Raw genomic sequence first — 26,080 nt, 5'->3', positions numbered from 1 at the left:
ATGAATGGTTAAAACATTCGGTTTCTGCCTCTCCAAGTGATAGTAGTACAAATAAAAGAAACTACTTTTGGATAATTTAGAAATGATTGAATATGTTCTGAACTAAAACAGATTTTAAATTGTAAAATTACGACCTTTTCCTTTAAACGTTGCCACTTTATCCCGATTTCTTTTCTTGTAAAATGATTTCTCTCATAACATTATGTTTAATAACAATTTTTCTTTGGAAATTCCAATGTTACTTTATTACACATAATATTTAAACTCTTTAATATCACACTTATATTTTGAGTTTTTTTCTTGTAAAATTATCAAAAATAATTTCATCTTAATTTTTCCAAAATATAAAAAAAACTCCACAGGTTGTCACAATATTAAAATTATAAATAAAACAAATTTATTCAAAGAAAACACTGAAACTTCTCGTCTTCACTCTCACAGTAAAACAACTTTTAATGTCGTTTTTAACTTTATTTTCATATTACTATTTTTCATGAAATTACGATCTAGAAAATGTTTTCTTGAAACATGAGATAAAAAACTCATAAAGTTATAAAAACTATTTTGTGTGTTAAATTAAGGACGTTCATCCGTTTGATATTATTTAATTAGTTTAATATTTCATGGCTTGTTTGTATTACAGATCCTGTTTGGTAAAGCCTAAATAATAATATTGGTGCATTAACATAATTATGACCTGGTTCACTTTATTAATTCATTTATATCATAATGTCAGCGCTCAGATTATTATAAATAAATAATTGAACGTCTTAGTTGGACGTTTAAATGTGAAGCATGTGAGTCTCTGTCGGTCCAACATGTTTTTAGGACGTTCGATATAAAGAGCGAATGACTCCAGGCTTCCTGTAGGACAGGTATGATGTCATGGAGAAGGTGGAGCCTGAAAAGGAAGGATTTATGATGTCATAAAAGCATCACAGGAGGCGGAGCTTCAACAGGTTGATGTGAAGCACCAGGGACGACGAGTTTCTTCTTCTTCTGTCTGGTGTGAAGCTCCGTCACAAACATCCTGCTCTGGAAGTTGTTTATAACTTTTAATAACTTTTGGTTTTACATAATTTGAAACGACAACAACCTAAATTCTCTTCTTTTTTTTTTACAAAAACTTTAGAATATAATCCAATGTTAGACATTTACTTAAACTCTTCTGTCTACAAACACAGCTCCCCCCCCCCTTATTAAAGCTGCAGGACTTTAAACATTTCATTCACAGACCTTGAAAGTTAAACCACTAAACTAACTCGTCAGAATAAAACGAGCTCCGACTACGTCTGAACACCAACATGGATATTTACAGATCACCTCACAAACACTCTTCTCCTAAACAACAACTGTAGAGTTCATGTCTATTAAACATAGAAGGAAACGTCAGTCTGTGTGAACCTGCACCGCGTCTCAGCACACAAACCAACAAACACACCTGGACACATTTCTGCTTTCTGGATTCTAAAAACCAGCAGGTGAACGAACTCCTGACGAGAACCAATCGGTCTCTTTTCAAAATGTATTTTTAAAGAAGAGCCAGAACTCTCGCCGTGACAAACACGGTACCAACAGACTGTGGGTAACAGGAAGTGGTCCGGGGCTTCAGAGCGAGGTCTCCAGGCTGTGCAGGGGGCTCCCCGGACAAGGCGGCAGCCCCGCTGAGTGTGAAGGGATCAGGCCGGCCAGCGGGACGATGTGGCTCATGGCGTTGTTGTTGTTCTGATTGGGCGTGGACGGGACGGGCGGAAGGGCGGTGAGCCCGCTCGGCGGCGGGAGGAGGACGGTGGAGTTCCGCTTGGTGGGAGCGTCGTCCTCGCACTCGACCTCGTCAATCAGCGGGATCTGAGCCACCGAGTCCTCGATGCGGAACTCGGGGTGACTCATGAAGCTGTGGATGGAGCTGCGGGACTCGGGCGTCTCCAGACCTTCGTAGGGAGACACGCTGTCTCTGAAGGCGTTCACCACTCGGATCTGAAAGAGGAAGGAAAACAAACGATAAAGGAAAAATTCCCGTGTTTTTATCTCCGACATGAGGATCATGAGATCCGTCACACGTGTGTGTGTGTGTGTGTGTGTGTGAGAGTGAGTTACAGGGTGTGTCTGTCCGAAGCTAATCTGAAGCAAACTGCACAATATTTTGGGAGCTCATTTACGGCCGCATGCTAATTAACCTCTCCTGGTTTCAGTGACGCACACTTTCTCAAAAACAACTTTTATTGCCCGTTTCATATTGTCTTTGTGCATCGCCGCAGGCCGCAGACACACTGAGGGAAAACAGTCTAATAACAATGTGCTAAAGGAAAACGTTTCTAAAGGCTTCAAATATGTTGGTTTATCAGTTTTGATTACCAGGTTAAATAACGTTTTAGAGACCTGTAGGCTTTAATGGGATCATGAAATAGTGTTTTAGTAACTAAACCTTAGTTTGGTCTCAGTATGATGACAATTCATGATCTCATATTGAGTTATTCACTTCTTCTATGCAGAATTACAGTCCAGGCAGTAGCCAGAGAAGCGATGCTGTGAACATGTCTTCAGTGAGCAGCGGTCGGTCCTCTGCAGGCTCGTTGATCTGTGAACTCTGGTTCTAATTCAACCATCAAAGTGAAATCACTGACGTTCGTCTCCTGGATAACCAGAGTTAGCTCCCTTGAATTTCCACAGAAGATTATAAAATGAATAAATCCTCTGCCTCACAGATGTGCAGGCGAACAGGCAGCTGTTTGGTTTTTAGTAGATCCCTCTGCCATTAGCTACCGTAGTTAATCCAGTGGATTACTTCTTTTTAACTTCCTGTTCTCTTTTGTTTGGACTCAAATATTTGAACTGATTTATGTAAAACTGAAGTATATGTGGAAAGCTTTAAGAGGCTCACGCTGCTCGTCTCGAGGAACATTTCCTGAATCTCTTCAACTGAAGAAGTGGACACTGGTTTTTAGATTCCATACCTGCGTGGAGATGCGGTTGAGGCTGCGGCACCAGAGCACCTGGCTCTTCTTCAGCTCCATCTCAGCGTGGTCGATCTCGTTCACGTCCTTCATCTCCTCCAGCTCCTCCTGAGGGATCTCCTCCTGCTGCCGGCCGTGACCCGCCGTCTTCAGGAACTTCAGCCAGCGGGTGGGGACACTGGACACCAGCTGAGAGGGGGACCATGTTTTTAAGATGCCGTCTATGTAATCACAACGTTCCCAGCTCACGTCTAGCTGGAAACCTTTGTTGCACATCATCCCTTATCTCCCATCAGTGCCCGTCAACTATCAAAATGATGCAGACACAGTGTCTCACCTGTCCCCACAGGAGGCTGCCAAAACCCATACAGATGCACCACAGCCACTGCTCCATGTTCAGACTCACACAGCTGAACGGTTTACCACCAAACTGCACGATAACGATCTACAGGAGGAGAGAGAGAGAGACACCATCATACAGGGAACCCTCTCACTGGAGGACCTGACCGGGTGTTGACGATGAGGTTACCTGTATGATGAAGGTTCCCACGAGGATGGTGCAGAAGATGGGGTTATTGTGGACGCCCTCAAACACGTTCCTCTCGCCGTGAATTTTGCGGGCATTGATCTCGTTAAAGATCTGCATCAGGACGAAGGTGTTGAACACGATGGTGTAGTGCTCAGAGGGCGGAGAGTGGAGCGGGGCGTTCCTGCCACAGTCGATGTCAAATATCTTCTCACCTGTGAAAAAGGGAGGGTCACAGACTACTGAATCTCTCCATGTTGTACCTCAAAAGTCCATTTATTGACACATGAATGTCCTTGCGGGGCAATGAAGTAGATCTTATCTTATCCATCTTAAAATAATGATATTTTTTAAGTCTGTTTCAGACCATGGAGCTGTGGTGCATTCACTGACCGACGAAGAGCAGGGAGAAGATTATGGTCAGCTGGTAGACGGCGTGTCCCAGGATGTTCTTCATCATTGTGCGAGAAATGAGCGGCTTTTGGCGGCCGTACGGGCTCCTGAGCAGCAGAGCCTCGGTCGGCGGCTCGGTGGCGAGAGCCAGTGAAGCGAAGGTGTCCATGATGAGGTTCACCCACAACATCTGCACCGCTTTGAGAGGAGAGTCCTGGAAACACGACACAGACCTACCGTCAGTGTCAACGCCATCTACACGCAGTTTCACAACTTATTCACATCAATATAAAACACTGGATTTGATATTTACTTCAGAGAACTTTGGACGACAAATGATCTTCTAAATAAGGTTTTTTTGTTGACAATATTTGACGTTTAGACGCTGTAGGACATGTTTTATATGTTATATGTCACGTTGAAAATGTAAAAGACCGTTTCATGTTTAACGTATACGACTGGTGTAGCGCACAGGTCAATTCCTGGTTTCTTGTCCCTGATTTACATAAATCTAACGGTCTTTGAAGACACTGAACCACCAAATTGCACCAGATAGGCCAGTACCTTACATGGTAGTAGCTCAGCCACCATTGGTGTGTGTGTGTGTGTGTGTGTGTGTGAGAGATCCTATCTTCAGACCTTTTTATCTCCCAGACTGGATTATTGTCATGTTTTGTTGTCAGGCTCGCCACGTTCTAGTCATAAAAGTCTTCAAATGTTTCAGAAAGCTGCAGCAAGTATCTCAACCACAACTAGAACATTTGACACCAGTTTTAGCTTCAATGCTTCAGATCAGACTTTAACATCCTTCTGATGACTTAAATGGGCATGGCCATTTATATGTACCAATTTTGTCGTATGGATTGCCTATATTGTCATTTCATTATGTTGCTACACCCCTGACGTAGGTGCCGGCTCTGACCTGGGTGATGCACGCTCCGGTGAAGGCCACGATGACGGCGACCACATTGACGGTGAGCTGGAACTGCAGGAACTTGGAGATGCTGTCGTAGACGTTCCGGCCCCACATCACCGCCTTCACGATGCTGCTGAAGTTGTCATCTGTCAGGATGATGTCCGACGCCTCCTTCGCCACATCCGTCCCTGCAATACCCTGCAGAACACAGCGTGTAGGTTAGCTTACGTAAACCTGACACCGACACTGGCTGTGAGTCTAGGTTCAGACCGTTCTGGACTCTTCTGAGTTTTACATGTGAAGGCTGCTGATGACTGAAGGATACGATGTGATCGTCTAGATGCTCCTCACACAAAAGAAAAAACAATAAGCAGACTAAATCATAAAACCTGAATTGATAAAATAATCAATTGTTTGTCCTTTAACCACCTTGGTGCTCTGGATCAGGACATGAAGCATAACAAAACCTGCTAAAATAACATGACGGTGTAACAACACAGGACAGGAAGTCAGTGGCCTGAGGGGGCGTGGCCACTACAGAGGAAGTCCTAACGGTGCGAGGGGGCGTGGCCACAACGCATGAGATTAACCATATATTACTATATCTATGGTTTTATAAATCATGTTAATGTTACAGCGTTTAATGACATCAGAAACAATCGTTACCATGGCGAAGCCGACGTCGGCTTTCTTGAGGGCGGGGCCATCGTTTGTTCCGTCTCCGGTTACCGCGACGACCTGCCTCTTCTCCAGCACAGTGCTGTCGATGATCCCTGAGACAGACAGACAGACAGACAGACAGACAGACAGACAGACACACAGTGACATAAACATAAAGACATAAACAGTGTGGCGGAAAAACTAAAGATGTAGTGGAATTGTTGCAGTGCTAATAAATAAATATATGCTCCAACCGCAATATCCTAATATTAAATAATATTAATAATAACAACAATATATTGACATGTTATCCTATAATGGTCATATAATAATAATAATAATAATAATAATAATAATAATACATTTTGCTATGCAAATACCAGAGTATCTGCACGTTTTTAAAGTACTTATTTAATTAGTTTTAAGACCTTTAAAAAGGTAAAAATAATATAATTACTGGAGCAAAAAGAGTCGACAAACTAGATCACAGAACACGATGCCCAGACTACGGGGGACTGTTGAACCCGCCCAGACGCCGCCGTTAAGCCAGCGTGGAGGCAAAGCTGAGGTCCAAGCAGCAAGAGGCCGACAGGTGCCTCTCTTTACAGACCTTCAGACCCAAACCCAGATTGAATGCCTCCCCTCCTACAATTCCAGACATTTTTAGACCTTGAATATCAAACACTAAGGACCCTGAATGTTAACTGTCTGTCTAACCCCTGCCCCCTGTCTGTCTGCTTTGCCCTCCTGACTTGGTTGAAGTGTGTCTAACCTTTGACCAGAGTGTGTTTGTCCGTTGGAGATGATCTGGCGAGGACTCTCAGCTTTGGCCAAATCTTATCAATGCGATCCTGCTGAATCTGCACAGAGAAAGAGATGACATGAATATGACGCGTTAGTTAGTAGACGCGTTTAATTAACATTAAATCAGATTAGCAGACAAAACTGCAGCTTGTGCTAGTTGATCATAGAAGGAGTCAGAAGGAGAAGAAAATGACAAAAGTCAAAACAACTTTTCACCTGAAACTATTCAAATGACAGTCTGACTGAATCACTCTTTGATTTACATCCTGGTGATGTAACTATTTTACCCAGTAGGAGCTAACATGTGAAGATGCCCTGAGGGTGGAGGTAGGAGAAATGCTACATTAATATAACATTGTTAAAACAGACACTGCCCTCTTTTAGTCCGATTGGGCCCTTGGGAGAAAATGGCGGCGGGTAAAGAGACAAAGTTTATGAGCTGAAACGCAAGCGACCATTTCAATCATGGTGGAAACTTGAGTTTAGTTGTGTCGCGTTAGACGATGTGTATTTGATAACTGCTGATGAATAAAACAATGTTGAACCATGTTTGTCTGACCTCTCCAAACTGGTCGCGGATCCGTCGGTTGAACTCTTTGCCGTCCATACAAATGAAGTCCTCTCCAGGTTGCAGGATGCCACATTTGGTGGCGATGGCTCGGGCAGTATCAATGTTGTCACCGGTCACCATGCGGACGGTGATCCCGGCCCGCTGGCACTTCTTGATGGCATCTGGTACCTGACGAGAACCACAGAAGAAGAAAAAAGTATTCCTTTTTTTTTGTCAAAATTGGTTCTTTTAGGGGTCCAGTGTGTAGGATTTAGGGGGATCTATTGGCAGAATATATTTAAACACTTGTATGAATTATAATAAGTATGTTTTCTTTTGTGTATAATCACATAAAAGAAACAAATATTGTGGTTTCATAACCTTAGAATGAGCTTATCTACAGTCTGTCTATATATGGAGCGCGTCCTCTTCAAGGAGCCGGCCGCCAATTATTTATAGTAGCGAAAAAATGGAGGAACCAAACACTGGCTCTGGACGGGGCCAATCGCCTTTTTGTGACGACCACAGTAGTTCTCCTTCAGTAGTTCCAGATGCGACTAAATCCTAAACATTGGACCTTCAGAACAATCGTTCCCAAACACCTCTGGAGAAGGTAGTCACACTGTTGTCTTCACTCTGAGACACTTAAATAAACTACAGACCAAGCTTCTTCTAGTGTAAAAGCCTCATGAAGTACTTTTAGATCAAACAAAGAGTCTCAACATAAGAATGGAATGTAGTGCTTCAGGGAGCTCCTCTTGAGATGCGAGTAGTGACTCACACTGTATGTGTTTTTACACGCGTGTCGTCGTAAAGACGGTGACGACGTACCTCAGGTCGCACGGGGTCCTCGATGCCAACAACGGCGATGCAGATGAGGCCGCTGAGTATGTGGGCCTCATCTTCCCAGTCCGGCTCTCCGTCAGCGGTGGGGAAGTCTCTGTAGGCGAGGCAGATGGTCCGAAGGCCCTCCGACGCCATCGGCTCAATCACCTTCTTTATCAGGTCGTCTCGTTCCCGCTGCTTGAAGGATTTGGCGTGACCAGCGATCGACAGTACTTTACAGCACCTGGAACCACAGGGAAGAGTCACGTGATCATCATCTAACTGAGGACCGAGCTGTGAGGAGGAGCGGTGAAACCTACTTCCTGAGCAGGATCTCAGAGGCGCCTTTGCTGAACATTCGGTAGCTGCCATCGTGGTTCTTCAGCACGGTGCTCATGGACTTCCTCGTAGAGTTGAAGGTGTAGACCTTGAACAGTTTCTCTTCTGGGAATTCGTTGCGGATGGTCTGGTAGTCTCGGCGAAAGTGGAGGGCTAATCCCAGTAAGGCACATTCAGTCTTGTTTCCCACCTGGCGAGCCAGCCCGCCCTCCTTCTCTGGAGGCTGCAGGGAGCAGCAGCAGAGAGGATGTTAAATAACAGGAGAACACGGCGTCTTCAACAGACTTCACAACAGACCACTAACCGCTACAATACACCGTCACTCTGAGTTTTCTGCCTGCTTGTTTAAAGTCAAGCACACTTTATGGTTCCAGATTATTTTGAAATTACAACAGTATGTCAACTAATCCATTAGTCACCTGACAGGAAACTAATCTCCAGCTCGTTTGACAAACATTAACCTTCTGAACCACAAAAATCGTGGGTTTGAAAAGCATGTTTTCTTTAAACAATGACATCGTTTATCACAGCCAGAAGCTGTAAAACCAACGGTCCTCGCACAGCCTAAACATTTTCAGTGTGTGAATACCGATAATCACAAGAAAGAAGTAACACAGTCTCAGCCTAGATGACTAAACAAATAGCATAACAGTTTAAGCTATGCTTACTTCTCGTTGGCTAAAATTAGACTCAACACTAAAACTGACTAAATCAAAACAGGAACCATTAAAATGCGACTTTAAATTAAGACTAAAACTAAATGGATAATTCTGATGAACACTGCTGTCTCAGCGAGTGACCCTTTACAGTAACACAATAAACCAAAGATGGATGCTATTTTCTCACATTGTGTCATTTGAAAAGAGTCCTGAGGAGGTAAAACAAGAGAAAAGAAAAGATTTGAGAACAGATGTTTTTAAATTGTCTATTTCGCTCATCATCCAATGACCCCTCAGATTTAGTAGACTACTCCTTAAGGGTCAGGGGGTCACAAACCTTCAGTTAATAAATGAATGTATCCAAATAATGGTCAGACTAATTAAAAAATGAAAATAATTGCTCGTGACATTCTCAGCAGTAGCGTGACAGAAAGGAGAGTCTGTCACGCTGAACCTGTTGGTATCATGTATGTATGTACCCTGATCTGTGCAGTGATCAGATGAGTCCTGAGCTGCTCGCCAAACCAGCCAAATGCTTAACTCAGAGCCTCCTGAGTGGACGGCTATTTTTAGAGCTCACCATAATCTTGGTGGTGTAGGCGCAGTTGACCCCGATGCCTTGGATGAGCAGGTCCATGGCCGCGGCAGGGATCTTGTCCGGGTCCGGCAGCTTCCTGTAGAAGCATCCCGCGATGTGGGCCTGCACCACCGTCATGCGGTTCATGGTGAGCGTGCCCGTCTTGTCGGAGCAGATGGCCGTGGCGTTGCCCATTGTCTCGCAGGCGTCCAGGTGGCGGACCAGGTTGTTGTCCTTCATCATTTTCTGACAAAAGAGGAAAGCAGCGTTACCCGAGTCCGAGAGCTTTATCCTGAGTTTACAAAACAAAACATTTACAGACTGTTTACTAGGCCAGTTTTGATTACATTAATAATGTTTTTACAGAATCATGTATAAAATATAAAAGAGAAAGGAACATAATCTGACTGAAGGTCCGTGTTCAGGCTTGAATGCTGTATACAGACTCTATATGTTCAGAGTGACGGGCTGCAATACAAACACACCTTGACTGAATAGGCCAGGGAGATGGTGACGGCCAGAGGGAGACCTTCAGGCACGGCCACCACCAGCACCGTCACGCCGATGATGAAGAACTTGACCAAGAACTGCAAATAGATGGGCACACACTCTTCGGCCCAGGGGACCCCCTGGATCCAGAAGGTATCGACCACGAAGCACATGATGAGGATGAGGACGGTCAAAGATGACATGAACAGACCTGAAGACGCAGACAGAGAAGGGACAGAGGCGTGGTGAGTTTAGAAAAGGATGTTGTCGTTTTTTGACAGTTGAGATGTGTATTAGACGACAGTAAAGCTAAAAATGTGTCGGCTTTATGTGTTAAAGCAAATCACGTCACAAACCCTCCATGAAGACCCAGTCTTAGGAGATACACGGTTACAATACCAATGTCTCAAGTAAGTATCACTGTGGCAAAGCTGCATTTTCTGACAAAAAGCAGTCCAATTGTATATTCTAATACACTAGTTTTGATTATGAACACCTCTCCCGCTTCTCTATCTGTACCTGCTTCGCCGATCTGCACAGCCATTTTGGTCAGCTTCCCCTGGAGGACCGACTTCTCCTTCTTTGGTGGGTTCTTCTTCTTCTCTGGTTCTCCGTCCTCATTGAGCGGCTGCACCTCGGTGGGTCCGTCCTTCTTTTCTCCTGCAGAAGGACACAGAAAACGATAGCAATTCAAGTCAAGCCAAATTGTATTTATACGGGTCATTAGAGGAAGACGTCTTTAGAAATAAATGGTTGAAACAATTTCTTCTACTTTTTCAGTCGCTGCTGTCTATGAAATCTAAACTCCCTGCAGATGTTTCAAGATTAAAAGCTTACCGTGGAAGGGAAGAGACTATTCCATTTGAGCCACTGGAGATCATTTATATGAAACATTTATTAGCAACTACAGCAGCCAGCAGAACACAATCACACAGCAGGACTTGAGGATGATGATGATGTCAGTGTGTGGGTCACACTGTCCACTACACATGGACAGACATGTCAACGAAATGTTGTCAACGGGACAAATCAGTACGATGAGTGGTTGGTGGGGCTTTGATGTGAGTCAATAGGAAAGTGGTGAGTCTGGGTTTATTGTGCTGTGTTGTTACCTTCATATATGAGCCAAAGCAGACCTCCAAACTAACTTACTAAGAAACTAATCAACTAACTAACCAACCATATGCAGGTGTGTGTGTGTGTGTGTGTGTGTGTGTGTGTGTGTGTGTGTGTGTGTGTGTGTGTGTGTGTGTGTGTGTGTGTGTGTGTGTGTGTGTGTGTGTGTGTGTGTGTGTGTGCATGCATGCATGCTGATCCCAGCTCAGTAATAAGGTTATTAGTGGAGAGGGACGCAGGAGAAGAAAGCAGCTGCCGAGTTTAAGGCTGATAATCTGCTTGGTCCTAATCACCATCAACAGAGTCAGGAGCACCTGCTGCTGCTGCACCGACCACAGGACATACACTGCACCATGTGGGGCCACGGGGACCAGGAAGGGAACGTGAACAGGGGGAACCGAGAGTCCGACTGACGTCAGAACCTGAGATCCACCTCAGACCCCTGATCTCCTGCAGGACCTTTGACCACCTCCCGTCAAAAACCACCACTCATAACCCACATGGACTGTTTCTATTCATTGATTCACACGAGACACGAGACACGAGACAGCAACAGCAAAGACTCAAAATGAACTCAACATGAACAGACGGGTTGAGGAAACACAGTACAATGTACACAGTACATGTAAAATCAAACAGACCGTAACCTTCAGACAACAAAAACTAACCAGGATCCTTTAACTGAATTTGGGATAGTAGCACATGTGTGATGGGTGTGAGTGAGTCTGTGTATATTCATCATTGGGTTTATGAACCAGTTAAGCTCTTTGAGGCTCAGTCCTGATTGGATATATTTCAACTAAGGAGTTGTTGTTGACACACTAGCTCAGATGAAAGCGGTTAACTTCTCACGTGAAAAATGATCACACTAAATTTAGTGCTGCTTCCTGAAAAAAATCCCTTAAATAAGTAAGAACAAACGGCCATAATTGGTGAGAGAAAGAGCTTTACTACACACATCAGGAACACTATCTGACCAATGACAGGCTGTTGGCTTCTACACGGCTCCACAGTGACCAGTACAGCTAAACCAACCAGCCTCAGTACGACGTCCACATCCACTCAGTCATAAACAGGAACTACTGAAGCAGTGATGTGCTGCTTACCTTTCTTTGCTTTGTCATCTTCTTTACATGTGAAAGAAAAACATGCAACAGCCATCAGTTAGACAAACATGTGGAACAAAACATTACAAGTGCAAAATAAACATAAATATATTATAACATGATAACTTTTACCCCAAATATTGATACTTTGGTACCACACTGAGATGAAAAACATCTATTAAAGGATGGAGAATGAAATCGTACGCACCGATCCTTAAAGAAACATTGTTCCTGTTAAACCAGGTCGGTTTTTACTCACTGTATATCTTCAGTTGTGTGTTAACGCAACTCAATGATGTGCTAACGTTCTCTGCTAATGTTAGCTCCATGGGATAATCTCTGCTGCAGCAAACTACATCATATTTTCGGGGAAAACATGTCTATTGGCCACTTTTTGTTGTTTTGGACGGTGTGTTATCTTCTGAACTTACTCTTCTTGTCCTTCTTCTCTTGCTTTTTCTGCTCCTTTTTCTTGGCTTTCTTCGCCTTCTCCTCAGCATCACTCTCAACTTCCTCGCTGGCGTTAAGCAGCTTGAAGATCATTCCAGACTGAGAGTTCTCACCTACGGCGGTGATCAACATCTTACCAGAGCCCTCCATCACATGGGTACCTGAGAGAGAGAGCGAGAGAGAGAGAGAGCAAGAGAGAGATCTTTAACCTACTGCATTAGTTCTTAAAGTGTGGGGCTCATGAGAGGTGAGACATTGTGATGCAGAACTAAAGTTTTGTAGTTTTTTTTTAATCTTTTTCATTCGGACAGACCAGAATGGACAGATGTCAGATACACGGTGTATTTTACTGTAGACTTACTATAGGATCTGAAGGGTTGCATCATAACTCTACTGTTACTCTGGGGACTCTTCCTTGTCTGTTTGTGTAGCATGTTCTCTTTCATGGTGGAGAAGACTTTAAGGTCCTTCTGATGACTCACAAAGAGAAGTTGGGCATGCACCGTTCCTAATTGTCTGATCTCCTCAAACTGTATACTTCCATCAAGCCTCTCTGGATCTCTATCCTCCCCTCTGTCCTCTTAGTAGGTCACATGGTGGAGAGAAAGTAGTGCTGCTCAGGCTCTATCTGTTTGGCGACACCTGGAAGCTGCTCCACATCCTGGATCCATCTTTTTCATACATGCTCACATTCCAAGTTTGTCTGTATTGTAATATTATTCTGTTGGTTACATTTCTTTGGGTCATGGTCTTATTTTCACGCTGTAATTTCATGTGAAGAGAGAGAGAGAGAGGAGAGCAAAGCACCTGACAGCAACACGATGTCTCTGTCGACACTCTTCTTGACGTGATCCGACTCTCCGGTCATCGGGCTCTCATCGATCTTTAGATCGTTGCTTTGAATCAGGACTCCGTCAGCAGGGAGGAGGTCACCTGCAAGACGGGGATGTTAGGGTTGTGTTGCATTGACTACCTGACATGATTATTCTGTCACCATGAGACAACTAACATAATTCCACTGCAGTGTTCTGGACACAGTGCAAGAAACAACAATCATTGCTGCTCAGTTGTTCTATTTGATTGGAGGGCTACGGTGCAAACAGGTCTGTTTTCAGGCACTAGAAGATGGATAAGATCTGGACTTTATTGCACCACTCTGGGACCAGAACTTCAGCTCTAATACCTAAACAATACTTCTTTTGACACCTTAATATAAAACATATTTGTCTTCAAAATCTTTTATAGTTGAACAAAAGACTACTACAGACAAGTGACTGCTTTTTGTTGTCTCACCATATGTGACCTGTGCAATGTCTCCGACCACGAGCTCGGACACTTTGATCTGGATCATCTGACCCCCTCGGACGACGGTGAACTTCTGCTCCTGCTCGATGCGGCTCTGGAGGCCGCGGAACTGCTTCTCTTTGCTCCAGTCGTTGAAGGCCGTCACCAGGACCACGCAGACCACCGACAGCAGGATGGCAGCACCTTCGATCCATCCGGTCTCCGGCTCATCCCCGCCCTCCACTCTGCCGGCTGATTTGCCGCAGTCTGAACAGAGAGTTTCAGTTTTATAAACGTGTGTCAACATGCTTCTTTACCATAGAAGGAATATAAGAAATGAAAGATGTCATCGCGAAGCCTTGAGTTTGACATTTGGCCGTCGCCGTGTTGGCTTGAACAAAAAACACACCGTGAAAGGGTTAAAGTTCTAAAACGAAAACACGGACAACTCCCAGACAGGTTAGCGCTCTGGTAGAGACCTGTCAATCACTGTGTAGCCCCGCCCTAAAGCATCCCCTGCTTTATGGTCTGTTTGACTCTAAATGGACCATGGACCAATGGATCATTTACTAAATGAACATCATGCTGTATTGAAGAAGACTTGAAACTAGAGATTGAGACCATAAACTCATGTTCACAATGTTTACTGAGGGAATAAATCAAGAGAGAAGTAGAGTCATTTTCTCATAGACTTCTATACAACCAGAGGAGTCGCCCCCTCCTCTCTCTCTAAATGCTAAGCCAAGCTTTAGTCTAACTCATGCCACTAATGAAATATTGTCAAAAAATACATCTTATTGAGTTTTGAAATGTTCTTGTTTACTTCATAAGATACTGCATTGTATTTATTCTAATAGCTCATGCTGAAACAAGACATCAACGAGGGGAGTCTCTAAATATAAAACCAAACAGTGGAATGCTATCCCTACAAATACAAGAGAGTGTTAGTTTTAGTCTGTTTCACACTAATGTGAAAAAGGGACATATTTTCTCCAGAAGTACACCGACTGCTCTTCCCTCTCCACGGCCTGCTGCTCTGTAGCCGGTGTGTGAGCCTCCCGTCTACGAGGAACTCCCTGTCGCGGCTGCAAAGAGACTCTACTTCTGGGGTCAGACTGGCTAGCTTGCTGTTTTTGTGCCCATAGACTGTGCCATACCAGCACTTTGCATTGTGGGATACAGTAGACGAGGTAGACTGGTCCGCTGCGTAATGAAGATTATTTCCAAATCACAACAGGACGAACCAGCTTGAAAAGCGACGTGTTTTCTTTTTTAAACAATCGCTGTGCGGGAGATCTAATTTATGTCGATGTGATGGGTGGTTCATGTGGATTTCTAAAAGTAACTGATGAATATTTGAATCAACTTTAAAGTGTAATGTTTGAGATTTTTTAGGTGGTAGAATGTTGCAGGGCAGCAGGATTCTCACGATGTTACAAGAATCGCGGGATCAAATATCAAAAGAAAATCCATTTATTTAGGCTTCAAGTATTGCGTTTGTGTCCAGAGAGCCAGCGACTGGACCAGTAAACGTTCTGTAAAGAGCTACTGGCTTTCTTGGATTGGATGTGTGTGTGTATGCCTTTCTGTATAGATGCCTACACACAGTTACATAATAACACATAAGAAGATGTAAAGGTTTAAAATATACATATATATGAACTCACTACTTCTGTTAACATTGGGCGGGCTGTAGAAAGACAGGACGAGTGAAATGACGGCTGCCACCTCCAGGATGATGAGCGTGATGTCCTGCAGGGCTTCCCACACCAACTGCAAAAAGGTTTTGGGTTTTTTCGGAGTGATGACGTTCGGTCCAAACTCCTGTTTTCTCCTCTCGATGTCCTCAGAGTTTCCATCTAAACCTGCAACAGGAGACACAAAGACACCGTCAGAGACATGCCTCTGATCCCGGATTACACCATTAAACAGAGTATATATTCAATGCTTCCTCCTGGGAGATTAATATAGTGTTTGGTTTCTTTACTAGATTTAAAGAAACCTTATCAGACAGAATTAAGACATATGGTTAGAACCGACCGATCTGTTGCCCTGTGATGTTGTGGACAATTACTGTGAGCATTATTAATTCATATAATATAACCAGAACGTGACATCATGTCATTATTGTGTTGTGATCTGTTTTGTCTCTTACATACACTCTTGTGTTTTCATACACAGTATCATACTGTGTACAAATGTAATGACTTTTAAAGTCCCAGTGAAATGAAACATAAGTTTGTCTGTGTCCCTGTGTTAGCTGTTCATTTATCTCTTGATAAATAACAAATATATACGTCAGAGTACTTTTACTTCACAGTCTCAATAGAATCCCTGTTCTTTCTCTTTTGTAAAACAATTTGAAATGTTTGGTGACTCATCCTGCACCCAAAGGCGTTAAAAACTTGACTTGTTAAAACTTGTTAACTTGGCGACTAGCTAGCCACCGCTGTGCTATGAAACCTCATTTGTGGATTGTAGTAAGCTAACACAGCGATATGGAGAGACAGGAGGAGATGTGTGTTTGACGCCGTTTATCTGCATGTGACACAGAGCTTGTTGAAAATGGGCAAAATCAGCCACATTGTTCTAGAAATGATAACAAAGATCTCTTCCTGTCTCTACATATTGCTCTGTTAGCTAACTATGATCCTAACATGTTTTATATGACGAGCCAGTTTCCCTTTCATCTCTCTCTCGTCCTACTAATCCAACAACAGAGGAGGGAGGTGTTAGTGAGGAGCCAACACTGCTCTGTAACTCCGTATCGCACTAAACTCTAAGCCCGCCCCCCTTTTAGCGGTCCAATGAAATGCTAAGGATTTGATTTAAATCCCTTTTGTAACTGTACACTTACAACCCCCCCAACATACACACGTTATGCTCCCGTCACGCATTGCATAAGACAGTAGACGATGGAAACAACTTGTTTGCCATGTGCACGCTTTGATGTAGGCCTACTACTGTGTGAAAGGGGCCACGGCCGAGTTTCCGTGCAATCCACAAGTCGTTATCATAATGATAACGACTCGACATGTCTCTCTGCGATACTGTGGTGTTGTGTGTTGAGCAGAGAGCAGACGGGTTTCCTCTGAGGACCAGGAGGACATGTTGGGTCATGCTCACGTCCCTCTGGACACACTCGGTCAGCCTGAGTAGGTTTTTAACACACCACCTTCTCTTCATGTTCAATGAAAATGAAACTTAGAGCACTGAGCAAGGTGAGTGGGATTACACTCTCAGTTAATTGATCTGCCACACAGAGAAGTAAACAGTGTGATGGATTTTCCACTGATTTCAAGCTGCTTCTGACATTTTACTCTCTGTCAGCGGGGGCCGAAAACACTGAAGGTGTTTACTGAACGTATGCAAGACGGACAGACGAAATGAATTAATGATGAAGAGGAAAATGTCAAAGGTCAGACTTATGAGACACACCGTTCAACAGTCCACTGTCTGCAGGTCAGCGTGAGACACACGGAGTCCACCGTCTGTAGTTGAGTTATGAGTCGAGGCATGGGACGATTGTCCGGAGCCAAAACAACATCGTTTGGATCATTTTAACTGGATTATGTCTCTGCATGTGGACTATTATGTGATCAGTGTGCCGTCTGAACCTGCAGCCGTAGTCAGGCTATGAAGTCTCAGTTTAGTTTATGAAGTCAAAGAGTAAACAAACTCCTCTGGTCATCTGACGCATGAGAAACACACACCAACCACCGATCCACCAGCTCCAAACCTCCAGGACTCAGCAGAGGTCACATCATGAAGAAAAAGCTTCACAGGCTGACCAGACACAACGAGCATCGCAGACTACATCACATTAGTATTATATCTGTATATCGAAGCAGTAGTATGTGTACAGTTTAGGTATTATTTTGTCACTTTATTTACGCCAATTATTTATAGATTAATTGACACCATTTTGTGAACGGTTGTATTGTTTCGATGAGGCGAGGATGTAAAACACAACACCAACTCTATGTGACAGAAAGAAACAATTTAACCTTTAATCGCAAGAGGCAAAAGACAATTAATCCTCAACTAAAATGTCATGATCGTGTCAGCGCTACGCACAACTAGCAGGAGCAGCGCAAAGACAATTTGGTATTTTTCGGACCATGAAATTAGTTTTTGCCCATGTGTGGGACATTTTGGTGTTCTGAACTCTGCAGACATCACAGAGGAGGTGGAGGCTACATTCAAATGAGGCCGTACAAAACAAGTATTTTGGTATCTTGGTGGAAATATTCTCTTTGATGCTGAGGACAGACAAACAACATCCGTCACTCCGCTGCCATTGTGGTGACTTTTAACAAGAGTAAACTAAATGTTGCAGTAATACTGAAGAAGCTTCTTTCCATAAGCTTTGAAGAGACCACATTTGGGGAATAGAGTAATGTAGTAATGAATTACAGTAGCTTTCAAATCCTTTCTCACATGAATTCATGTATGAAAAAGCCCAAAATGAACACTGTAAGCGGACTACTGGATTACTATAAGAACTTAAACAGTATTTGTAGAGGAATGATTCAGTTTTTTTTCCAGTGATCACTGTAACCATGATCACTATAAGCCATTTCCCCTGTAATATCTAAGATATGAATATATTTATATAGTTAAAAGACACACTCTAGGATTTCTGTACAGCGTCCGGAAAAGTGTAATCTGGGTTCACTGTAGACTTTCCTTCTATTAACATCTTTAAAGTCAAACTTCAGACCACTTCACATCACCCAAACCGCCTCAGACACAACCAGATGAATGATGTCGTCCTCTCTGCTGTGAATCCTCCATGTGAATTAATTAAACGCAGTATTCACAGACTGGAGCATGTTGTGTTTGTCTCATATTGTCCCTGAAGCTAAACAGGGCGCAGGATCAACAGAGGCTGAAGGACACAGTTGACTTTGACCATCACACTATAGACTAAACCTAAAATGTCCTCTGTTGGTTTTATAGTGTCCACGCCGGGGGGTCTGTGAGTCATCATCATTAAATACCAAAGTGGCTCATACGGAAGAAAAACAAACCATATTTAGAGCGGAGCGGAGCGTTGCCTGTGGTTGAAATTAAGTTTAGCTTTATATTATGTTTACCTTGGACAGGTGATGTCCTCAGTCTGGCACACAGTCCGTTCACATCTCCGTAACTATTCTTGACCTTGTTCAGTGCTTCTTCTCCTCTCAGGTCCATGAGGGAGCACAGATCCTTCAACGAGCAGCCGAACTCCACCTCGTGGTTGGCCTCGCCGCTGCTTCGGCCATGTTTGGACCCACGAAAAGAGTTGTTGGCCATGTCTCCTTTCCTCTGAGACTCGACGGAGGCCTCCCAAAAAACACAGACTCAGTGGTCAGGTGCAGATGTGGCCTTACAGGGACTCTGTGACTATAGGGAGATAAGACACATCACGTCATATTAACAGCTCTCTGTTGAGATTGTTTCAGGGAAAGTGAGGTTTATAATTATATACAAACTACACATGAGGGTTGTGAAAAGACTGATTCTGATATTTCTTATGACTCAACGTATTTAGATCAGATTTAGACACAAATAGAGACTTTCTCTGGCAAGAAATATGATTTCAATAAAGTAAGAGGGATTTAATTCAATTCAATTTGTATACATTATTTATTTGTATAGCCCAATATCACAAATGTAGTAAATCAAGAGTGATCAAGGCAATAACAATATAGACAACAAATATAATATAATATAATTGATATATATGCTGGTGTGAACTGACAACCTTTCTACGTGTTCCTCACACAGGTTGTGACCTCTGTGCCTTCAACTGTAATCTGTGTCAATCAGTCAGCCGAGGCTTAATCTGAGCAGGAGAGGAGCAGCCTGTTTGAGGCTGAAGGGGAGAAATAAAAAGGTCTACTGGGAGGTGACGTGAAGTCATCTCTGGACACATTGGTGGATAGAGATTTGCTGCTCACTTGTACATAACTACAGCCTCATTAGTGGCTCCAACCAACAGTCCAAAAACACTAAGAGAGTCAGTTTACAACAGGAAATCACACCGTCAATCTTCACGTCAGAGATGCTGCAAAAGTATATTTTGTAATAGTCATCAGGGCAGTACGTGATACTACACAAACTAAAGGCTAAGCAGCCAGCTCTCTCCACCAAGAAAACACACTCTTTTTGACAGAAACAACAATCAAGAGCACCTCTGATAAAACAATGCTGTCACTTCACTGAGGAGAAGAAAGGCTTTACTTACAGAAACTTCCCCCATCGCCTCCTGTTAGCAGCAGCAGGTATTAATGGCAGTCCGATTACTCTGAGCAGCGTCACACTCACAGCTCCAGAAACAGCCCATAACCCAGCCACAGCCTCCTCAGACCTGCTCCAGAGACCCAAAATGTACTCCCAAAAACCAGCCTGTTTTCCTCAGAAAATTTCAGTTTGACCTTCAGAAAGCTCGCAGCCACAAGCAGCGCTCCATCGGAGGAAGAAACGGGAGCTGGCTAAATGATTATCTGAGGAAAGCCTCGCTTAATCTAATTAGACAATCTGTGAGTTCAGTGAGCGCCAGAGAGACTGCTGCTGCTGCAGCTCCTCCTGCTGAGCAGAACACAACAGGTCTACACTGAGTCACAGACCGGGTCTACACACACCAGGTCTACACAGAGTCACAGACCGGGTCTACACACACCAGGTCTACACAGAGTCACAGACCGGGTCTAAAGACACCGGGTCTCCACAGAGTCACAGACCAGTTCTACACACACCAGGTCTACACACACACACACACACGCACACACACACACACTACTAAACCTGCTGCTGCTTGAGCTCCACCTGCTGAAAGGAAAACACCATTATCTAAACGGATTTGAGAGAAGAGGGCAGGGGGGTAAGCGTGTACAACCACCAGGAAACAAAACTCATGCACACTTCCCTTCCCCCCACCATCTGAGCAGCACTGATGCCGGTTGACGTCAGGTGGCACACACACACACACACGCACACACACACACACACACACACAGGTGGATTAGAGCACATAGAGATACAGGCGGATTAACTGAACATACACACACACACACACACAGGGTGATATCACTGTTTCACAGTTGCATGATAGTATTTTAACACTGAGCTAGTATGACCTTTGACCCCATACTATAGTAAACACTTAACCGCATTATATAAGTCAGATCTGAAGGTGATTAAGTCAGTTTACCAGTCTGTATAAGTGTGTGTGCGATGCTACATGGTCACACATAGTCAACCACCTTAAGGCCTTGTCCGCATGTACACAGATATTGTTTTAAATGGAGAGGAAAATATTTATTTAAAAACTATCTGTATACGTGTAGGGCCTAAAACTCTCATATCTCCTGCGTTTCACTGTTTAGAGGAAAACTTACATGTACCGCATTATACTGTTATTCCATAACTGAGTGGCAAAACCAAGACCTTTTCTTTTTTTTTCAACAAAACACATACCAACCTTTTTGCTAAATTTGTATGGCATGCACCAAATATACAACATCTTATCATTAGTCAGGCCTATATTATTCTATAATATTTTATATCATGCACACTAATGAGTTTATTTTTGCTTCTTGGGTAATACAAAACAAGCAGGGAAATATGTAAGAAAGCAAAGAAGCTACCATGTTTGTTTGGATTAAGAAATGGAGTCTTAATAACTTCTGTCTAAGGGTGCTACTCAAACTACATTATAGGGGATTGGATATCGCTTTCCTTTGGGTTCCTGCTCATGCAGGTGTGGAAAGAAAATGCTATGGTACACATATTGGCTAAACAATCATTAAAATGACATACGTACTGTTAAGTACCACTAACACAGGTTAAAACTATCATAAAAGGAGCCTTTAAGTGCAAAACCTGGCAAGAATACTTGGACTGAAGTGACACAGGAACAACTCTTTACAGTATTTAAAAACATGAAGACGATGATGGAATATGGAGCCGGAGCTCAACGGAAAAGATGGTCATTACCCTTCTGAGGATATGACACACACGAATAAACTAGACTCTCCATAGAATATGCAAGCACTCTATGCACTATGCACACACTGCCATAAACCGGATACATGTGCTAACAGATAATGCAACAGGTATGACAAAGAAAGAAAGAAGGGAGTTGGTATTAGGAGTAATTGATGGAAAACACGATATTCCATTGGGGAATCTACTAGGAAATATATCAAGCACTCCTCTAGTTAATTACTTAAGAGCTTAACAGCAATAATAGTGAGAATTCACTGTTTATTTGTTGTTGTTTTGCTTATTTTTCTGCAAATCCACAGCTTCACACTCCAGTCCAGTAGGTGGCAATAATGCACCTGGACGCTGGTTTGCCAACAGCAAACAAACACTAAAGAAGAAGTGAGGTGAGCCAGTTGGCTTCCAGGGGTGGGTCCTATCGAACGTGTACACAGCTGATCGTGACGTCACTCATCAACATGGCGGACTGGAATAGAGGTATTATTTATTTTGACACGTATACTCACTTTTTTAAATATTCAGCCGTTTGACCGTCTTCAGCAGTAGTACAGGAGCGCCTGTTACAGTCGTGTTGATGACGGATCAGCTCCAACTGTGTGTTTAATGGGGTTTAAATAGATATGTTAGTTACTTCACTTAAGAGGTGAACTGGAGCTAACAGGCTAACTAACTTAGCTGAGGAGTTTAGCTGAACATATATCCTCATCCAAGGAAGAAGTGAATTATCGTGTATGTTTGTCACCGACCGACACAGTTGGCTTGCTTTCTGTATGCGTAAACATGGTGTACACGGTTTTAACGGGAGGGAAACTATTCGGAGGAGGACCAGACTTCGACACAGCAGCTAATTAATTTACATTAGTTTTATCTGGTAACGTGAGCTGCCAGTGAATAGTGCTATTAGTTAACTTATATGACAAAATAGTCAGTAGTGACACGTGGCAGTAAGAAGCTTGTCAGTACGAAGTGCTGCACGTTAAAACTGTTGGGAATCTGCCACTCGCTTAGCGTAACGTACGTAGAGTAACGTTACGTCAACTCGAGGGGGCTGGGGGGGTTATCATTATTTAATTGTAGATTACTTAACTAGGAATTATTCACAATTATTATTAAGTAATGTATTCCTCAATTACTCGACGAACAGACCGTTTAACAACAGTAGCTAACTGCTGCGTTTTAAACTTTAACTTTACATTCTGACGTTAAATGATGTTGACGTTACTGACTTTAGCTATCTAATAGCTAACGTTCATTCGTCTTAGCTAACTGGACTGTCGCTACCAATAACTTTGAGTTTAGGAGAAACTTAGTCTCTCTAAAAGCTTAATATTTGTCGAAATCCACTCAACAGTGTCCACAAAACGCGCAAATAGTCAATAAACGATTAGCTAGATTAATGTTAGCTAACGTTAGCTAGATTAATGTTAGCTAACGTTAGCTAGATTGTTAGCTCATGGCTAAACACCGAGGTAATTGACGTCACGTGGCGCTGTTGAATTAGCGGGCTAATTGTTGACTATTTCCCATAATACTAATTTAATTCATTTGAAAAACATACATTTCTGCGATGTGAAGTTTCTACCTACCTTTTTACTAGCACATAGCTAGATACTCAGGTGAGTAGGTAAAATTGGTACGTCAACTCCCTGCTGGCCAGAACGGGAAAACCCCGTTGAATAGCCGCTGGGCCGAAAGGCCACGCCTACAAGATCGAGACGTCATGAAACCAAAAGACCGCCATTTTTAATACGGCAATGGATGTATGATTTAGCGAAATAGAGAGTAACATCCTAAGACAGATAGTAAATACTTACTTATTTTGATAGAACAGTTATATTATTTAGAGTTTATTAGCAGTTCATTAGCAGATGATGTTTTTTTTAAAGAAAAGAAAAACCTGTTAAACTCGTATTGATTAGAAAAAGTTAGAAAGATCCATTTAAACCCAATTGTACATACATTGTACATGTGTTTGCTGAAAACCATGTTCTCATTTCTTTTTACCATATGTGTACCTGTAATTTATCACAAAGGAACACAAATTCTACATTTACCAACAGCACTTTATAGTATGTTTACTAGTCTACTATAGTGACACTGAGCCCAAGAAAAAATATCCCCAAGGGGACATTAAAGTATATTGTATCGTATTCACCACATGTTCAGCGTTTCGCTTCCAATTAATTGTAATTTAATTACGCCGTTTTACCTAAAATAATTACCAGATTACATTGTTCTTTCTAAGAACTCAACTCAAAGTGTGAAAAGCCCCATACAGAGTAACAGGTGGGGCTCTAAATGAATATTATGAATGTAACAGAACCTACAGAGGACTCTACACAGAAATGTAGTGTCTGCAACAACCACTGTTACATTTCTAATCCAATGTGTTTGTGCGTTTCCAGGTCACGACTCTGTGGACGACATGCTGGACACTGAAAACAAACGCCTGGCCGAGAACCTGGCAACCAAAGTCTCCAGACTGAAATCGGTGAGTCACAGCCAACAATTACTCTCTTCGTCTACCGGTTTCACCATTTTACTGTACTGACCACCAGGGGGCGACTCCTCTGGTTGTATAGAAGTCTATGAGCAAATGACTCTACTTCTCTCTTGATTTATTACCTCTTTTATACAGTCTGTGCATTCACATGCGATCAGGACGGCACGAGAAAAACAAGTTTAAGAACCCTGCAGGTTGTTTTTTAACCGGATAATCTGTCTTGTCTCTTAATCTCACAGCTGGCGTACGACATCGACAGAGAGGCTGACGATCAGAACGAGTATCTGGACGGCATGGTGAGTACTGACCAATCATTTATATAAATTATCCCATGCTTCTGACAAAGGCTCATGGGAGATGTTGTCAGGGTCAATAATAATGATAATAATAACAGGTTGTCTCAGCTATTGGCCAACTTCTCTGTAAGGTTTATTAAAGACCCTTCACAATCCTTACTTCTCCTTCTCTCTTCAGGACTCTAACTTCCTGAGTGCGACGGGCCTGCTGAGCGGCAGCGTGAAGCGTTTCTCCACCATGGTGCGATCCGGCAGAGACAACCGCCGCATCCTCTGCTACGTCTCCGTGGGCCTCGTCGTGGTCTTCTTCCTGCTCTACTACATGGTCTCCAGGATCCAACGCTGACAGAGGGGGAAGAAAAAACAAAAACAATCAGCCAGGAGCTGGTGCGTACGACTCTGACGTCATAACTCGTCTCTGTGGTTTCACTGAGAAGACGTTTTATTCTGCACCGGAGTGAGAAAACGAACAGGAAGTAACCGGAAACCATTTTTGTTTTGACCAGCAGGGGGGGGGGGGGGACAATGCTGGGCGTTGTCATGCCAAAGATGCTGGAGTCTATTAAAACACACACAAAAACATACCTGCACCACTTTTTGTTCCCCCGCAGCCAGGATGTCCATATATGGGCAAGGAGAAGGTGGAGCCTGAACGCATCACGGGTGGGAGAAGAAAGCATCAACAGCTGAGTGGCTGTGTCTCAGTTCCAGACTACACAATCATTTAAAGCACTTTTTAAGTGGAGGCTAGTTACACTGCAAAAGTGACACCATTATATAACATAACAATATAACAGACTAAAAATGCACAAAGGAAATGAAGGAAAGACTCACGGCTGTAAAAGTATAAAATCTCTTGAAAAACATTGTGCTTTTGGGGGAGCGTATTTTATTACTTCCTTTCAGTACGAAACAGAAAAGATGATTTGTATTCAAACAGCAAAACAAACGTATATAACGATATAATTGTATGTCATATGGAATTGAGACACAGCAGCTGTTGAGCAGGAAGTGACGTCGCCGTCTGCTATTGGCCGGTCTCCAGTGCAGCCGATGATGTCACCGATGCGTCAAAGGACCGTCAATCAAATGTTTATTTTACATATCTGTGTTTTGATTATTTTAAACTAATTATATGTTTAAAAAAACTCTAAAAATGAAAGTTTTGAGCAGTTTAAGTTCAGTGTGTGTTCGTGGTAAAGCCTGTTTCCTTCTAGTAATTAATATGAAATGTTGGTACCTGTTCTGTTATCTATATAATATAAATATATATATATATATATATATATTATCATATAAGAGGGTTAAAAAGAATTTGCTTTCTCTGTGTTTACATTCCAGATGTCTAAACTGCTAACAGCCGACATTTAAAATTGTTATTAATACACATGACATTAATGGCTTTAATTGTAGAATTTGTTGGGGAGTTATTTAGGTTCTGGGTATAATGTAAACCTACATGTGTGACAGTCATCAATAAAAAGGTGTATATTTTTACTATCAGAATCATGACTCTTTCTGAAGATGATCCGAGAATTCATAGCACATTTAGTACATTTACTCAAGTACACATTTGTGGTACTTGTACTTTATTTGAATATCACCTTTTAATCATACTTTGTACTTCTACTCAACTACTTG

The 26,080-nt window shown here is 42.8% G+C and overlaps 2 protein-coding genes across 2 annotated transcripts; one reads left to right on the top strand and one right to left on the bottom strand.

Annotated features, from left to right (window-relative positions):
- Positions 1-1,608: 1,608 nt before the first annotated feature.
- Positions 1,609-18,946, bottom strand: LOC306698580 (plasma membrane calcium-transporting ATPase 1-like; the record flags this gene model as incomplete). The annotated part of the gene is made up of 19 exons (XM_079162948.1): positions 1,609-1,977; positions 2,955-3,143; positions 3,292-3,399; positions 3,484-3,695; positions 3,874-4,087; positions 4,796-4,987; positions 5,456-5,562; positions 6,222-6,309; positions 6,813-6,992; positions 7,635-7,872; positions 7,949-8,190; positions 9,207-9,449; positions 9,689-9,903; positions 10,212-10,352; positions 12,346-12,525; positions 13,172-13,297; positions 13,658-13,915; positions 15,316-15,513; positions 18,748-18,946. 19 exons carry the CDS (start codon positions 18,944-18,946, stop codon positions 1,609-1,611), a joined length of 3,699 nt encoding a protein of 1,232 aa, XP_079019074.1.
- Positions 18,947-22,083: 3,137 nt separating this feature from the next.
- bet1l (Bet1 golgi vesicular membrane trafficking protein-like) lies at positions 22,084-25,939 on the top strand. Its single transcript, XM_079162753.1, has 4 exons — positions 22,084-22,117; positions 24,046-24,131; positions 24,383-24,439; positions 24,618-25,939. Exons 1-4 carry the CDS (start codon positions 22,099-22,101, stop codon positions 24,783-24,785), a joined length of 330 nt encoding a protein of 109 aa, XP_079018879.1. The 5' UTR covers positions 22,084-22,098; the 3' UTR covers positions 24,786-25,939.
- Positions 25,940-26,080: the final 141 nt, after the last annotated feature.

Source organism: Pholis gunnellus (assembly GCF_910591455.1).
Source record: "Pholis gunnellus genome assembly, chromosome: 7".
Lineage (NCBI taxonomy): Eukaryota > Metazoa > Chordata > Actinopteri > Perciformes > Pholidae > Pholis > Pholis gunnellus.
The sequence above is the reverse complement of the archived record's forward strand: the minus strand, read 5'-3'. Positions and strand labels throughout refer to the sequence as shown.

Coding starts and splice junctions, on each gene's coding strand:
- bet1l (XM_079162753.1), top strand. Junction 24,132..24,382: donor AAGTCTCCAGACTGAAATCG/GTGAGTCACAGC, acceptor TTAATCTCACAG/CTGGCGTACGACATCGACAG. Junction 24,440..24,617: donor ACGAGTATCTGGACGGCATG/GTGAGTACTGAC, acceptor TTCTCTCTTCAG/GACTCTAACTTCCTGAGTGC.